We start from the raw sequence: 18898 nt of genomic DNA, 5'->3' as shown, positions 1-18898 counted from the left end.
TCTCTCTCTCTCTCTCTCTCTCTCTCTCTCTCTCTCTCTCTCTCTCTCTCTCTCTCTCTCTTTCTCTCTCCCTCTCTCTCTCTCTCATCTTTTCTCATCTGTCTCATAAAGGAACATTTTCATGAAGAGAGCATGGAAATATATACATAAATATGCATATATATTTGTAAAATATAGATATTATCTTTTCATATGATTAGCTCAAGTTCAGTCATGTTACTGAGTTGGATGAAACTAATCATATTTGACCCAAAATACCTATTATTTCTCTAGCCAGAAAATAATTCTGACCCAGAATTCAGATATTAAACCCTAAGTACAAAGGAAATTAGTTAAAAGCTAACTTGTACAAACACTTGAAAATACTTTTGGAAACTGGAATTTCCGCAATATTATGGTTTTATAAACTATTAAGGAGGAGGAGAAAAGGGTGTTTATAACATGAACACATATTATGATATTTACTGTCTTTATGAAAATAGAAATGATAGAAAATTTATACCAGTCAACCAGACTTTATCTATACTCTGACCCCACTCTATGTATCTCCAATAGAAAATAAAATTGTTTTTATTAGTTACTCCTCTAATATTTTCCAAGCTCTCTGAATTTTATCATTGTCAATATTTGTTGATGTATTGTTAGACTGTATAATTCAGTTGCACTGAACTGGTTCAGATTACTTCACTGTCCCTAAATATCCCTTGGCTTAGGATAATGTTTTTGCATTTGGGTCACCACCAGAAGAAACACTTCCTTATTTGGTAGGGTAAGGGAAGGGTACAGTAATTTATTAAACACCTACTATGTGCTGAGCACTGTGCTAAACCTTACAAATATTATTTCATTCTATCTTCCCAGCAATATGGGGTGGTTGTTGCTGTTATTTCCATTTTACATTTGAGGAAACTGAAGCAGATAGAGATTAAGTGATTAGCCCAGGATCACACAGCTAATAAGTAGCTGAGTCTGGATTTAAACTCAGGTATTCTTGACTTTAGCACTCTATCCACTGTGCTATCTATCTACTTCTATGGTAATGTAATTTAGTTGGTGTTTATATAACATTTTAATGTTTGTAAAGTTCTTTACATATCCATCAACATCAAATTTTTTCATGTAGGTACCATTATCCTCATTTTACTGATGAGGAAACTGAGGATCACAGAATTTAAGGGACTCATTAACATCCACTTAAGTTTAGAACTGTTTTGACTATACCATGGTATTTACCTACCATAGACTAGCTGACTTGTTCTTCTAATGAATAAGATCATAGAATCATGGTTTTACATTTGGAAGGGACCCAAGAGGTCACATAATATAACCTCCTTCTTTTATAGCTGAGGCCCAGAGAGTTTAAATTACTTACCAAGGCTCAGGGATAGTATTCAAATTCAGCACTTCTGATTTCAAAGCCATTAGCCCTCAGGTTTTTTTTCATAAGAAAATGATAAACATGTTATAGCTATATAAATGACGTCTGGGAGTGCTAAAGTGTAAGGGGGAACAATCTCCAACTTGATAGTTTGATCTACATTCTAGTCCTACCTCCCCCACTTAGCTATCCATGTTACCTGAAAAGTCACTTAACATCTTTAGATCTATTTTCTCATTTTAAATATTAGATTAAACTGGATATGTTTTGACCAGTTCTAACAATATGGGAGTTTATGGAGAACCAAGGTATATCATTTGAAACAAGGGTTTGAAGGTTCCATACTATGTAGAATGAGTTAATTCATGTCTCAAACTTTTATTTAACTGACTTATCTTCAGCTGTTGTTTTCTTATTAAAACTGGGGTTCTGCCAGCTTAATGTACAGCTACCTTAAAATCACATTAAAACTTTCTGCACCTTGTTTCTCAACTCTTTTTCAACCACAGGAATCTCAGTGTGAACCTCTTTCTGAGGTTATTCACACTGGTAGAGTTATTCTCCCAAATGTGTGGATATTCTCAGCACAAAAGAAAGGAGAGAAAAGTCCTTTTTTTTAAAAAATTCTTAACAGTACACCGTTTATCTCTATCTAAAATTTAGTGAGGAATAACCTGACCACTTTTCTGTGAGTACTTTCTTTAAACCTAGGAATTGGAGGTGGTGCAGACCTCTTTCAATTTGGTATGTGCCTATCAACAGTATGTACCATTGGCCCAGCTTCTTCCTTCTATCTGTGTGACAGAGAGACTAGAAATCCTCACTTGGCTATTACAGGTTTAGCATGATATGAACTTTGGTTCTTTTACTGATGAAACTTGCTAATTTGCTTTTAAATAGTTAAGTTTAAAAATAGGAAAATTAATTTTTAAGTGATGAAATTTCAATTTGCTTCAGTATATGTGCATTATGTTCCTGTTCTCTGAAAGGCATGGGGCGGGGCGGGGGGGGGAGACAAAAATTCAACATTCCCTAGCATTTGAGGATCTTATATTTTGAATCATGTGACATGCAAATAGATGATTAAACATAAGATAATAAAATAGAAAACCCAAAATTCAGATATTAGACCCTAACTACTAAGGGAATTAGATAAAAGCCAACTTGTACAAACACTTGAACATACTTTTTGAAAAAGTTATGTCTGTGATATTATGGCTTCATAAGTGGTGGGGGGGAGAGGAGAAAAAGGTGTTCATCACTTGAAAGCATGTAAAACATGAGTGATAGAAAAGTAATGGCAACCTACCAGACATGACTATCTATAGTCTGAATCTACTACCCACATCCCCAAAAGAAAATATAATCACTAATTAGATCCTCTTCCAAGAATTATCCAGTTCTCCAATCTGATCATTTTCAATATTCCTTTTAGTTATTTAATCTATCAACCAGTAGTAAGTACCTACTTCATGCCAATCATTCCACTAGGCATTGGGGATACAAGGATAAAAACGAGGCATTCCCTAACCTCACAGAATTATTGGTGTGTGTACACCCTCCAATGGTGTGTTCCATGCATGTCTTCCCATCAAATGTGAGCATTTTTGCACAAGTTCCATCTGGCTTGTGTATGTGTGGGGGCAGAAACGAGGTGAAGTAAAACTTCTGTCTTAGCCTCTCTGGACGCCCTCTGGACAGTGTCAATCACTGTGATGCCTTTAGAACCAAATTTTGATGAGGACGTTTGTATTCTGAACAAGGATAGAATCCTGGAATCATGTCTCCCTTTCTTGAAGTTTGCTAATTAAGAGATCAAAGTTACCAAGAGAATAGAAGGTCATTTACAGCTAATTCATCAGGAATTGTTGAGTTGTTCTTGCTTTTTATTGACACATGTTGTTAGTTTTTTGGTTGGTGCTTTTTTTAAATTGGCCTCTATTTTTGAACTGCCTCAAAGGAGCTGATTTACACCATCTGCTGTTGACATTTTGTATTACACTATCATTGTCTGCTGCGGGACCATTCTTTAAAGGATCATTCATTTAGAGCTGGAAGGGATTTTAGAGTTCATTGAGTCCAAACTTTTATATGTGAGGAAACTAAAGCCTAGAGGAAGTTAAGTGATTTTCCCAAGACACATGGCTAGGAAGCCTTGGAACTGGGATTTGAACTTCTATCTTCCTGTCTTTAATTCTAGCAATTTATCCTTTATACCAATTCAATGTATCCTTTATCCTAGATTTTCAAACAAAATATTTGAGGAAAGGGCAGTGCAACTTTTTGATGCTTCAGCCACTTTTCGAGACAAAAAAAGCATTTAAGTGGAAAGAAATGGAAAGAAAAGTGGAGAATAGAAGGTTATGTGAACAAATATCTGTTCATACTGCTTTATGCAACTTAATATAATTTATGAGTATGACAACAATAATAATGTTCACATTACAAAATGTGGATTAACAAATAGGAGAAAACGAAGAAATGTTGACAGTCTAGTCAGAGAAGATTAAGACTTACTCAAATTAAAAAATAATAATATAAAGTAATAATAATAAATATAAATAATCATAAATAACGAGTACAGTTTTGTTTCTCAGTGTTCTGTGATTTCTAGCTTTCGTACAAGAGAGGTCTTGTATCCATTCATTCTGCATGTAAGCAAATGTTCCAAGAAACCTATTGTATAAAGTAGTAGACCCTGGGATATATGATAAAAAAAAATAAGAAACTGTTCTTTCTGTCAAAGATCTTGTGTATTTTCTATATTCTTCAGTGGGCTGCCTTTTTCCTCCCATAAAAATTTTCTTTGGTCCTCATTATTCCTCTCTCTTTCCTTGGCATTTCCCTTATTCTGTGTTGTCCACTTACCACCTCTGTGATAGGGGAACCAAAAGAAGAAGAGTTGAGAAAAATATAACTTAGAGGTTTCACACTTTAACTGGAAGATAGAATGAGACCACCCTGCAGAATCAATGAGGTGTGAACAGATTTCCTGTAATTCATCTAGGACTACACTTGTGGGCTTCCTAACTGCCTGATACATTTAGATCTATCCAGGAAAAGAGTAAAACAAAGCAGACTGAGGCCATACATTATACCCTAAAGAGCATGTTTTCCACAACAATCCTGGGAAGTAGGGCAGCATGAATATTAGTATCTTGGTTTTTTTTTTGGAAGAGAATTTTTTTTTATTTTCATCTCTTTTTTATTTTTTAGTTTATATCATCCATTTCCACAAAATTTTGAGATACAAATTTTCTCCCCAATTTTCCCTACCCACCACCCCAAAATAGGGATTCCACTGAATATCTCCTCCCCCAATCTGCTGTCTCCCATATCTTCCCCCATTCCCCCTTTGACTTTCCAGTAGGGCATGGGCATGGTGGATCTCTCTCTATACCCCAGTGCCTGTATATCTCATTTCCCAGTTACATGTAAAATAATAATAATCATATATATATATATATATATATTTAAACATTTGATTTTAAAACTTGAGATTCCAGGTTCTTTCCCTCCCTCCCTTGTCACACACCCTCACTGGGAAGATAAGCAATTCAATATAGGTGGTACATGTGTAGCTATGCAAAACATTTCCATAGTGGATATATTGTGAAAGACTGACTATATTTGCCTCCATCCTATCCCACCCCCCCACTTGCTCTATTCTCTAGTTTGATCCTGTCTCTTTTCAAAAGTGGGTGCTTCCAACTTCCCTCCCCCCCCAGCCTGCCTTCTTTTCCATTATCCCCCCTCTCTTTCCCTTCCCCTGTACCCTCCTGTAGGGTGAGATACACTATTTAGTGTGTATGTCATTCCCTTCCTAAGCCAATTCACTTAGAATAAGTTTGACTCATTTCCTTTTGCCTTCTTGTTCTTCCCTTCCATTGTAACCATTTTCCATTGCCTCTTCTATATGAGTTATTTTACCCCATTCTGTCTCTCCCCATTTCCTCTCATTATATTCCTCTCTCACCTTTTAATTTCAATGTTTTAAGTATCATCTCTTCCTATTCAATTGATCCTGTGTCCTCTGTCTATGTATACCTGTACACATATATACATATGGTATGTATATATGTATGTATATGAATACTTCTGTGTTAATATGCACATATACCCCCTATATAGACATATATGTGTATGTATACATATTTACACACATATGTATATGTATATATGCATATATGTGTGTATATACACACATATATACATACATACACATACATTTATATTCTGTTCCACTATTCTCATACGGAGAAAAGTTTCATAAGTTACAATTATCGTTTTTCCATGTAAGAATATAAATAGTTCAACCTTGATAAGTTCCTTATGATTTCTTTTCCCTGTTTACCTTCTTATGCTTCTCTTGCTTCTTGTATCTGAATGTCAAATTTTCTATTAAACTCTGTTTTTTTCATCAAGAATGCTTGAAAGTCCTCTATTCCACTGAATGACCATATTTTCCCCTGAAACATGATACTCAGTTTTGCTGAGTAGGTGATTCTTGGTTTTAATCTGAGCTCCTTTGACCTCCAGAATATCATATTCCAAGCCCTTTGATACCTCAGTGTAGAAGCTGCAAGGTCCTGAGTTATCCTGATTGTGTTTCCACAATATTGAAATTGTTTCTTCCTGGCTCCTTCTAATATTTTCTCCTTGATCTGGGAACTCTAGAAACTGGCTGTAATATTCCTAGGTGTTTTCTTTTTGGGATCTTTTTCAGGAGGTGATCAGTGGATTCTTTCAATCCCTATTTTGCCCTCTGGTTCTAAAACATCAGGACAATTTTCCTAGAGAATTTCTTTTTTTTTTTTTTTTTTTAAGCAATTGGGGTTAAGTAACTTGCTCAAGGTTACACAGCCAGTCATTTCTGGGTGTGGTGCTGAGTGTCTGAGCCCGGGATTCGATCTCCAGGTCGTCCCAACACTGGAGCCGGTACTCTTACTCGCTGAGCCACCTGGCTGCCCCTAAGCAATTGGGGTTAAGTAACTTGCTCAAGGTTACACAGCCAGGTGTTTCTGGGTGGATGCTAAGTGTCTGAGCCCGGGATTCGATCTCCAGGTCTTCTCAACACTGGAGCCGGTGCTCTTACTTGCTGTGCTACCTGGCCGCCCCAAAATCTTTTTTTTTAAAATTAATTTTTTTTTTTAAGCAATCGGGGTTAAGTAACTTGCTCAAGGTTACACGGCCAGTTATTTCTGGGTGTGGTGCTGAGCGCCTGAGCCCGGGATTCGATCTCCAGGTCGTCCCAACACTGAAGCCGGTACTCTTACTCGCTGAGCCACCTGGCCGCCCATGAGAATTTCTTGAAGGATGATTTCTAGGTTCTTTTTTTTTTTTTGATCATGACTTTCAGGTAGTCCAATAATTTTTCATTTAAATTTTATCCATTTTCCAGGTCAGTGTTTTTTTCCAATGAGATATTTCACATTGCCTTCTATTTTTTTTATTTGTTTGGATCTGTTTAATGGTATCTTGATTTCCCATAGAGTCACTAGCTTCCATTTGCTCCAATCTAATTTTGAAGGAATGATTTCTCTTCAGTGATCCTTTGAGATTATTTTTTCCATCTGGCAAATTTGGCTTTTAAAGACATTCTTCTCCTCATTGCCTTTTTGAGCCTCTTTTGCCATCTGAGTTAGTCTGTTTTTTATGGTGTTATTTTCTTCAGTCAGGTTGTTGATTCTCATTTCATGATTTTCTTGCATCATTCTCATTTCTATTCCCAATTTTTCCCCCACTTCTCTTATTTAGTTTTCATTATCCTTCTTAAGCTCCTCTATGACCTGTCAACAATTCATATTTTTCATGGAAGCTTCTGGTGCAGGAGTTGTGACTTCTTTGTCTTCCTCCTCTTCCATGCTTTGATCCTTTTTGTCCTCAAAAGAGGAGTGTAAAGTTGGATTGCTCTGCTTGCTTTGCTTCTGTTGCTTGCTCATGTTGCCACTCAATTACTTGACTTTTGAGCCTTTTGCCATAGTAGAACTCTGCTACCAGAAAGGGGAGCTTTGTCGTAATTACTGGGGTTTTCACAGATCCTGGAGCTATTAGTTGGGTGCCCTTTCTGAAGCCTCAACATGATACGGCAAACTCATCATGTACCCCAGGACCTCCACCCTAGACAGTCATCCAGATCCAAGCAGGTTAGAGCAAGAGTGATTACCCTTCGAATTGGTTCTGTGGTGCCCTTACAATCTGCAGGCCAGGAGCTCTGAAGCAGCATGGCCACAGAGCCTCAGCTGCTTCTTGCCCCGGGGGCAAAGTCTGGATTGCACTCCCAAATTCAAGGTCCCAAAGTCCACACTGCACTGACCTCTCACTTTGTCCTTAGCATCTATGGGTTCATAATTCTGGAAACCGCCACAGCTGCTGGTGATCTGAATTTCCTCCAGCTGGCGGTGGGGCTGGACTGGGCTCCCAAAGTGCTATGCTGGCCCCTTCCTGCTGGCCTGCCAGGCTGCCTTCAGTGGGAAGTTAGCTCCTCTCTGTCATTTAATGGGTTCTGTAGCTCCAAAGTTTGTCTAGAGTAATTTTTTACATGATTTTTTTTACACCTCTTGACTCTACCCCCCAGTTTCTTATTTTTACAGATGAAGAGAATGAGCATTTAATTAGTGAAGTGCTGATGGACATACTACTAGTGTTTGATGTCAGATGAAAACCCAGTTCTTCTGATTCTTCCTTTATATTCCCTAATTTAAATATCTAATGAAGTTCCTCTGACCTTATTATTTTCCACACCTTTAATTTAAGGTTTGTTTTTTTGAGACGGTACCATTGTTAGCAGCCCAGTGGTATGTACTATGACACATAAGTTGAGTTGTTAATTATTTGTGGAATTTACCTTAATGTAAAGGCACTCATAGAATGTCAATTTCCTCACCTGTAAAATGAGAATTAAAATTGCATCTGCTTCACACTTTGTTTTGAAGCTCAAATAACATAATATATGGAAAGCATTTTGCAAACTTGAAGTACTATGTAAAGTCTGTAGTTCCATAGATTTAAAGCTAGAAGATACCTTACCAGTCATCTAGTCCATCCTCCTCATTTAACTGAGTGAGAATGTGAGGCCAATTAGATTAAAAGACTTGATCAAAGTCCAAAAAATAATAATCAGCAGAGCCAGGACATGTATGCAGGCCCTTTGGTGCTAAACCTAGGGCTCTTACCTCTCTCTTCTATAAGGGATGGATACAAGTTGTTGTTATTAATTCATTCAACAAACATTTATCATATGCCTTTTGAGTATAGAGCAGTGAGCTGGGCCTTAGGGTAGATTTAAAACAGAGCTAAAGAATGGTCACTGCCCTTGTGAATTTTATAGGTCTTTTGAAATGTGGGATGAGAATAAGATAGAAATATAACTACAATATACAATGTCTCCTATTAGGTATATTAGAAAGTTTCAGCTAAATATCTCTGTTCAGGAAGGGGGGAAGGGGGTTTGTTTAGTTTGTTTAGGCAAAGCTTTAAGAACAAATGTGCATCAATGAACAAAGTAACCTTCTTGGTGAAGTTCACATGTATATCAAGTTAATGAAATAATATACCCATTATTTTTTTTGTTTTGAATTTCAAATGAAATTAGTGGTTTTAAAATGAGTTCTTGGAATGGAAAAGTTCTTTTATTTTCCTTATTACTCATTTCTAATGAGGAATCATTGGAACAGAAATATGTGGTGATTCATGAGAATAAAATGAATGAAGAAAATCCCCTAGACTGGGAATCAGCGCTCCCAGATTGGTTCTGGTTATCCATTAGGGAAAAGTCCTAGGAAACTCACTTACTCATTTTATTAACTGGAATTGAATATGTACTGATGTGATATTCAGTTCAGAGATCTTGTCTGGACAGAATAAGGTAAATGAGGAGCTTTATAACATGCAACAATCAGAAGAGCTTTCAATAATCATTTTGATTTGCAAGTCATAATTCATGTAATACATTTATCTTCATGTACTGAATTAATTATCTCTGTGGCTTTCTGTTCCCTACCCCCACCTTCCTAATTCTTACCAGGAAAACAGTTGGTGTTTTCTGCTGCGGGCCCAGTTCAATTTCCAAGACTCTTCATCAACTGAGTAACCAGAACAATGCTTATGGGACAAGATTTGAATACAATAAGGAGTCTTTCAGCTGAAAGCATTTGGGCACTGACAAGGACAAGGATGGACTCTTCAAAAGGATCTAGTGCAATTTTTGAGACTTCTAAAGTCAGCCACAGCCAACAGATAACAAGTGCCCAAACAGTAGTGAGGTTTTCTTATTTATGATTATTTAAAATGGAAATGTAGGGGAGATGGCAATCCATCCATATGGGTTTAATCTGGGAACCAAAGGGGATCAGCAAAATGTGGACTACCATGATTTGGTGTTCAATACTTGCATTAAAAAGAAAGCCATTAGATGCACACTGTTGGTTTTATGGCTGAATGAAGTACTCCCCATCGAGTGGCTGAACTTTCTTCATATGAGGCTGATTGCCTCTGTGATCCTTTAGTTACTTTTGGTTGAACAGGTTCCAGATTGATCAAAATTAAAAAAAATATATACATATATATATATGTAAAGTCAGACTACCTTCTTTGCTTTGCATACAAACACAATAGTTTTAATTTGGAAAAGCTTCAGACATATGTATTAATACTTTAGACACAGCAACCCAGGACTCTTTATTGATACGGGTACTCTGTCAACATCTAGTCACCTCACTACTGATGCTGATACTTCCTTTTAATGCTTACAGTTCCTAGACTGTAGGATGGAAGTTTATGTGAGTATGGATATGGGATATATATTTTTATGTTTTAATTTTAGCCTTGTATTCAGTCCAGGGATTCTACTGTTCCCTGACAGGGACTGAACCAAATGCCCTTATAGGCCCATCCTTAACTTTTTTGATCTTTGAGGAAAAACAAACAAACAACAAGTACTAGCCTGAGATTTAGAGGACGTCTGCTGCAGATGACCTTTATAGTCTTGGAAAATATCATTTGACCTCTCTCAGTTTCTTCATTTGTAAAATGAGGAAGTAATTTGGTGAAGATGGCTTCAAATCACTTATCTCTTTTAAAATTTCATGAATTTATGACCCTTCTTTACAAAAAAAGGAGGAAAAATAGGGTGTTATGTGTGTACAGTCTCTGGATAATTGTCACTCCCTCCTTTAAACAAAGATACTCTCCACATCTTCTCATGGTAGAGCACTTCTTTGTTAAGAATCTACTTAATATTCATTTGGAGACTAAAAGACTTCACTTCTTTTTTTAGCTTGCACAGAAATAAGATATTCGTGGGCATTCCTTGGCTGTGGAGCTCTCTAGATCACTGAAAGTACATTCACTTTACATAAGCAAGGAGTAGCTATTTTACCAGGCAGATACCACTAGAATTTTTGGAATTTAACTCTGGCGTTAAGAATCAGTTATTACAGTTTAACAGAGATAATAACTCCAGTATTAAAGATGTTATCTTTGCAACATCTAATCTCAGAAATGATATATAATAAATATTCTTAACATTATACTCAATTTCTGCCTCCTACTACCATTTTTTAACTATTATTTAGACTCCAGTTAATGAACCATGGAATTCTTAGCTCAGAAATGAATGTTTGCTTCACTACAAAATCAGAGTCTGTGCTATTTTAAATGTGTGCACAACTCTCAATTACTCACAAATCTGGTCCAATGGTTTAATCAAGAGGGTTTGGCATGAAGGTTTATTTCTACTGAAATAATTCAACATCATTCAAAAAACATTTTTGAAGGGTGCTGAAGATACAAAGATGAAAAATCATATAATCAGTTAATGAGCATTTATTACATGCCAACTATTTGCTAGGCACTGGGAATGCAAAGAAAGGAAAAAAAATAAAACAGCCTCTGCCCTCAATGAGTTTATATTCTAATGGGAAGATAAAATTCAAAAATTCTTTGTACATATAAGACTTATGAATATATGTATATAAAATACATATATCCATATAGTATATTTATACACTCACATATGCACACCTACATATACACATACACATATATACACATACATTTTCACTATCTTCCCTTTATTATACACACAGATGCAAACTATGTATGTATAAGATATGTGTGTATATGTGTGTATGTGCACGCACATGTGCCTGTGTGTGTATGTATGTACCAGTTGTAACTAGAAGTGGGGAGTGGAGTTGGGGCAGGTGGAATAGAGATGCCATTGTCAAGGTGTTTTTAGTCTATTGTGGAGTGAATGACAGGATGTGGTACATATTCAAGTAGTACCTCCCTGCAGAATATTATGGGTAAAAATGAAAAGTCCAAAGTGCCTTGAGAATTTTGAAGGAGAGGCTATTTTCAACCAAATGATTGGGGAAGGGAAAAGAAGGTGTTAGAGCTAGGGGAGGTCCTGTAGTATGCTGTCAATATCAACCAGACTCAGATTCACCAATAATGATTTAAGCAAGGCTTGCTCTAAAATCATATGGAGCTCACTGATCTAATGGGAGGAGCTTATGGAGTGTTGGATGAAAATTATTTGAATAGAAAAGTTGATTTTTTTCTTTACTTAATACACTCAGCATTGCTCAACAAACATTTATTAAGATCCTCCTATGAGCTGGGCATTGTACTAGTCCCGAAGATACAAAAATAAAAATTATTTCCCTCCAGGAGCATTCATTTTACTTAGTATAACATGTACATAAAAATTAAATATGTATGTATACAAAATAAATGCACATTTTTTTTCTGTTAGGAGCACTAACAGCTGGGGAGGGAGTGGAGAAGGACATGTCAGGAAAGGTATCTTATAATAGTAATTGAGCATAAAATTATTTTGTCCTATGATGTGCCTTCTCTATTTTCAATGCTATTATGGATTTAGACATAGATTGGAATGTTGCAGTAACTTTAACCTTATTGCATTTCATGGACCCCTCTTGCAGTCTGGTGAAACTTATGGACTTCTCAGAATAATGTGGTTAAATGTACAAAATAAAACACATAGGATTACTAAGAAAACCAATCATACTGAAATACAGTTACCAAAGTCTAAAAAAAATAAATCATGGAATCTAGGTTAAGAACTATTCATGTAGTGGAGAGAAAGCCATCCTCAGGATCAAAAAGAACTGAGTTTCAGCACTGCCTCTGAGACATACTGACTCTGTGACTGCACGATCAAGTCATTTAAACTATCAGTACTCTATACAACTCATTAAGACTGTATTTCAGAGTAGGCAGTGATGCATTTGTAGCAGCAGCTTTCCCATCAGACAATTCTTTATACCAAAGAAATAGCAAGTTCAACCCTTATAGACTATCTTGATGGTGTGTTAAATTCAGGAAATAGTTTGGTTTCTTGGCAATCCTAGCTTCTTCCAAAGTCAAAGTCATATTTCTGGAGCGTATATAAGGCTCATTATTTGGTGAGTCATCAGGGTTTAAATTGTGAATGACCAAGAGTGTCTCCCTAAAAGTTCCTTTTGCTGGTGGCTCTTAATTATTGCTTAACCTAGTGATTATTAAATGGAAGAGTGTGCCTCCATTTCCTTATTTTCTATTGGAAAAGGAAAGAAAACAGTTTTTAGTGACATAGCTTCAACAGATTTCAGAACAAAATCAATCTCTATGCAGTGGCTGGTTTTAGATATACTATTGGTAGATTGAGAGTCACAGGAACTGAATTTTAAGCTTTACTTTGACCTTGGACAATCCCTCTTCTATCAAATAGCAAGCTAGTAAGTCATTTTTGAGGAACAATTTTGTCAGCTATGTGATCTTTAGCAATATCTTTCATCTCCTTGGTCCTTAGTTCCCAAAACTGTAAAAATTAAGGGTTCATACTACATAGTTTCATCTCTTCTGGCTAAAAAATTCTAGATCATATCCCAATTAGGTAGGACATTGTTCAAATAATCATTGGGATTATACCAAGAAATTGGTGAAATTAAAAAGAAAGCCTAAATTCTGTTTAATTCACCAACAATATAAAGACTCTTCCAGAGGAATCTTTCTTGACTTCATTGGGAATCATGTCCATTTTGATGGAGGGTTTCTGTGGAAAAGAGGTAGTATTTTTCATGTCACAAATGGAAATCTTTAAAGTTGAAATAAAGTCCCACAGTTGTTTCTTACTGCTTACTTGGTAACTTATATGTAGGTCCCATATATCTGCAAAGTATAATAATTCATTTAGTTTTCAATTTGTTTATTTTTATTCTTTTTTTTTAAAGCATTTGGGGTTAAATTACTTGCTCAAGGTTACATGGCCAGTTATTTCTCAGTGTGGTGCTAAGTATCTGAGCCCGCATTTGATCCCCAGGTCATCCAGACACTGGGGCTGGTGTTCTTACTCACTGAGCCACCTGGCTGCCCCTAAGCAATTGGGGTTAAGTAACTTGCTCAAGGTTACATGGCCAGGTGTTTCTGGGTGTGGTGCTAAGTATCTGAGCCCGGTTTCGATCCCCAGGTGATCCCAATACTGGGGCCAGTGGTCTCACTTGCTGTGCTACATGGCTGCCTCATCAATTTGTTTATTTTTAAATAAGGGATTGAAATGAACTATATTTTTCATTTCAGTGACTTTAAAAGCCCTCATTGGAAGGATTCTGATTGCAAAATAGTTTAAAAATAAAAACAAAAAAAGCTTGGTGATTTATCCAGTAGGGTGCAGTCTGATGAGTTGATCCGTTGAACCAGAAAGTTTGTAGCTCCCAAATAGGCATTTACTTTGAACCATCACCATGGGATATAGATACAAATTATTTGTTTAAAGAAGCTTGCTGGAGACAAACAAGTTGTTTCTGCTACCAGCATTGGTGCCAAGAAGGCTTCTGCATTTCAAAGACTCCATTTTTAGAGGGGAAAATATGCCATATCAATTTGAAAGAGTAAAATTTGTAATAAAACATTTCTTAGGACATTATAAGCTTAGATAAAGCTTTTTCTTAGAGGATCAAAAAAAATGTTGCAGCTGGAAGGGACCTTAAAGATCACTTACTCCAATCCTCTCACTTTACAGATGAATACACTGAGGTCCAGAGAAATTACTTACCCAAGGTTATGGGTGGAACCACTAGAAGTCACATCTTGATTTCTTATATAATATTCTCTCCAGTTTGAAGTCCCCGAAAGTAACATAATATTCCTTGTTAATGTTTTTAGTCATGTCAGACTCTCTGTAACCCCTTTTGGGGTTTTCTTGGCAGAGATATAGGAATGGTTTGCCATTTCCTTCTCCAGCTCATTTTCAGATAAGGAAACTGAGGCAAACAAGGTTAAGTGACTTACTCAGGATCACATAACTAGTAAGTATTTGAGAACGTTTTGAACTCAGGAATATTTGTCTTCCTGACTCCAGGCCTGGCACTCTACCGACTATGCCGCCTCACCTGCCACATTAGACTTCTCTGACAGAATGTAGAATTTAAAGCTTGTAGGATTCTTAGAAATCAGCTACTCTGGGTGCTTATTTTACATATGAGGAAATTAAATCCCAGAGAGGGGAAATAGCATCTCAAACCACATTAAGTAGGAAAGCCACAATGTGAACTGGACCAGCTAATTTCAAATCTAAAATTTATTGATTTGAGGCCCAATATAATATGTATTTATCCCTATGTGCCTACACAATCTTTTAAAGCTAGATTTTCTTTTTCACAAATTAATTTTTAAAATATGTGACACTGAAATAAAGGATTAATTAATTATTTTGACTACAACTTTGTGTTTTAAAAACTGTTGAAAAATGATACTTTTTTTCAAATTTTCTTTGAATTCCTTTCCCATTACATATATGAAAGCCGACAGGTGGTATGGGGGATAGAACACAGGACCTGAAGTCAGGAAAACCTGAGTTTGAGTTCTACCTTGGGCACTAGCTGTGTGATTCTAGGAAAGTCACTTAATTTCTCACAGCTTTAGTTTCCCCCTTTGTAAAATGGTAGCAAAAATAGCACCTGTCTCACAAGGCCATTGTGAGGTTCACATGAGATAACATGTAAAATGCTTTGCCAATTTTAAAGAGTTATATACATGCTAGTAATGATGATGATGAGGGGGATGATGAGGATGATGATGATGACCATGAGGATGATGTTTATGTAGGGAGTTTATTCTCCCAGACAACAATAGATTAGAAGTTCCTGATGACAGGACTGCATCACTTCCCTTCAGTGTACTCCCAGCATCTAATAAAATGCCTGACATGGAGTAACTGCTTGATGAATGCTTGTTACATTGAATGACTTCAATTTCCCTGAATTACTCTGATGTTAGAAATTTAACTTTGCACTAAAATATCAAAATTTCTTGCTCCTATCCCTGCAAGAGAGGTAGAAAGGGAATAAAATGAAGTCAGAATCATTTTTATGTTCACCCAACCCTAAATTGTTACTTGGCTACAATGGAAAGAATGGAACTAAACTAGTAAAAAAAGAAATAAATGTAAAGAAATGTAAAAGGATTGATTTTTAGCACAAATGGAATACATAAGTGTGCAATGAAGAGTGTAATTTTTGCTTTCTAATTTCCCAAAACACAAACAGTCCTACCTTTACAATCAGAGATTGCAAATTTCCAAATAGAAAGAGAAATACAGAAATCTGAAAGTCATACATTAAGATTAGGAAGGACAGCTAGGTGGCACAATTGATAGAGCACTAGCCCTGGAGTCAGGAAGAAGTGAATTCAAATTCAGTCTCAGATACTTATCCTTTAGTATCAGGTACCATCTATGAGCTGGAGAAGGAAAAGGCAAACCATTTCAGTATCTTTGCCAAGAAAATCTCAAATAGGATTACAAAGAGTTGGACATAACTGGAATGACTGGACAACAAAAATTAAAAAAAGACAGGAACAAAATGTGAGGAATAAGACATTTGGGGAAGGGCAAAAGTTGACTGTAATTATATAATTAACAAGGAAGATTATCCCCACAGTTAGAAGAGGAAGAAGCCAATGACCTCCCTTTGAAATATCAAACCAGGTAATTCACTGTTCAAGTGATAGACTTACTTGAGTAACTTGTTACTCAAAGTGACATGGGTTTCCTTAGCAGTCTATTGGTAACCCAACTACCAGGAAATGGCCTGACACTTGAACAAACATCCTTGGTAGGGCAAAATAAATCAGGGACAACAAAGAGCTCTTGACCAATACAGGCTTGTACCATTGTGGTCCCCTTCTAAACTAGATAATTCCTGGGAGCTAAATGCAGCTTGAGATACTGCTCCTCTGGTTCATCCAAGAGTCAAAGGATTGGATACTTGGTTTGTTCCCTGGAAGTCATTCTTGCCTTGTCTGACTTAAATGCTTAAACACAAGCTCCCTTTGATTATAATGAGATCTGACGGTTTTGAGAAAGAGAGCTATAGAGTTTGCTGTTTGACCCCTAGGTTAGGCCAGATTTTATGAGGAAAAATTGCATTCCATAAATGCCTAATACACACTGCAACATGTCAGAGAGGGGCAGCCTGGCCCTGCCTCTGTGGCATTCAGAGCACATTAAATTTCTGTCACTGCAAGGTCATATTCCTAGTCTTCCTTTTCTCCATCCCAAGAGAGAAAACTTTTTTTTTTAAACCAACATTGTAAGAAATAGAAACTTTCCCTGTAATAGTGTAACTAAACATCACGTTCATCTGCATTGGTATATTTATTTTGAGCCAATTTATCAATTTAGGAATGCTGTGTAATTTATTTTTGAGGAAAGAAAGCCCCTCTGCAGGGCCTCACATGCCCCATGGTGCTCACTAAGAATAGAAAAAAGCAAAAGCTCTGGGTAAAGAAATGGTAGCTAAATCTTGCAGACTTTCAGCCAGAACTTTACAGGTAAGGGAGGTGAGTTGCTCTCTTTGTAAACAGGGGATTTACACATGTAGGTAGCTTCCTCTCTAGGCTCATAGCTACTGTCCCAAACCATAGTGGAACATAGCACACCATTTGAATAATACATAGCATTCATTCAGTAGGGGTAAGAAATTAAAATTCAATTATATATATATATATACACACACATATACATAGAGACATGTATATACATATGTACATATGTATATATACATAAAAGTATGTATCTTAATATATACATGCATATAGACACGTATATACACAAACATATATTCATACACAAAGGCTAACTTTCTTTTTACAACACACTATACTAGACTTGGCATGTAGAGACAAATATGAAATGGTCTCAGCCATCAAGCAGCTTACAGTCTCCAGCAGTGATTGGGTGGGCATGGTAGAGTGAGTAGGGATAATATAAAAATAAATAAATACAAAGTAATGTTTAAAATAAGTAGAAATAAGTCAAGGTAAACACAAGTAAAAGTTGATGAAAATCATTTTTCCAAGTGATTTCTCATTTGGAAAAATCCCTCAAAGAACTTTGTTCTTGTCTATGTGTACATGTGTGCATGTGCATGTGAATATGTGTGTGTGCATGCACATGCGCACGTGTGTTTGGGGGAAACGTTATAATTGCATTTATTATTTGATTTTAAGACCAAGTTGCTGAATTGCTTTCATTTTTGTTTTGTTGTTGTGATTGTTTTTCAGTGACTCTGGGCAAATTTCCTTTAATGAAACCTAGTTCTGTCTTCCTTTCCAGACTGTGATGAGGAGAAATAGGGCAATAGATAGGAAATGGGGGGGGGGGGTGGGGGTGGGGAATTAACTAAAGACAAAACCAATCTATGACAACCAACTGAGATTATTTCACTGGTGAAACTTTATTTGGTAAATTTTCTGATATAAACTGAACAATAGCCTACTATCACAGTGAAAACACACAGAATCACTTTTACACAGTCCTTGGCAAATGAGAAAATTTGAGTTTTTCAAGTCCATTTTCTGGAGAAATATAGAATTGCCAAATATCAAATTCTCAGCAAAATTTCTGATCCCTAAAAACAAAGTCACCTGTAACATTTAGTTTACAAGTCCTAAGAATAACTCTAAACCACCCCAGGCCAAGTCCAAGGTGGCTTCCAAGAGTCATAGGAATATAACTGAGTTGGACTAGCACTGCATTTACTGGAGAGTACTTTATTTCATGTGAATTCAATTTATTTAAAGTGTTTTAATCACCTAGTATGTATGAGGAGTTGTTCTACTACTACCGTGGGTGACACAAGATTGATGACATAGTTTTTGTTCTTAAAGAAATTTATAATCAAATGGGGCATGAGGAAAGGTGGAAGGAAGGCGGGAGAGTGACCCATATACACAAATAACCTTGGTCAAGGGAAAGTAAGATCAGTACAAAGGAGAACTTGTTTGGGCTTTGGTGGAGAACGAAAGTCTATCAAGTAAAAATTGGAGACAGTTAAGCTTTAAAATATATATATAGTAGACTCTTTTATATTCTTAATAGATAGTAATAAAACTTTAACTATTTCTCCCTGAATACTGTTCAAGGTTCTTTGAGAATTTATTTTCCTGAAGCCCAATATTTTCATATAGAATTGTTGAACTTATTCCACTAAAAAAAAAGATGTCATTACTCAA

The 18898-nt window shown here is 36.3% G+C and overlaps 1 protein-coding gene across 3 annotated transcripts in view; it reads left to right on the top strand.

Moving 5' to 3' along the window:
* NOX4 (NADPH oxidase 4) overlaps positions 1 to 17570 on the top strand; it is a 258114-nt gene extending 240544 nt beyond the window's left edge. For all 3 annotated transcript variants that reach the window (XM_069071048.1, XM_069071047.1, XM_069071049.1), the window contains one exon: positions 9405 to 17570. In XM_069071048.1, the coding sequence (XP_068927149.1) occupies positions 9405 to 9525 (121 nt within the window). In that variant the 3' untranslated portion in view covers positions 9526 to 17570. The remainder of the gene's footprint in view (positions 1 to 9404) is intronic.
* Positions 17571 to 18898: the final 1328 nt, after the last annotated feature.

This window comes from Petaurus breviceps, unplaced genomic scaffold (assembly GCF_028583685.1).
Source record: "Petaurus breviceps papuanus isolate PSGF00001 unplaced genomic scaffold, PetGlider_PUasm1.0 90823, whole genome shotgun sequence".
Taxonomy (NCBI): Eukaryota; Metazoa; Chordata; class Mammalia; order Diprotodontia; family Petauridae; genus Petaurus; species Petaurus breviceps.
The sequence above is the reverse complement of the archived record's forward strand: the minus strand, read 5'-3'. Positions and strand labels throughout refer to the sequence as shown.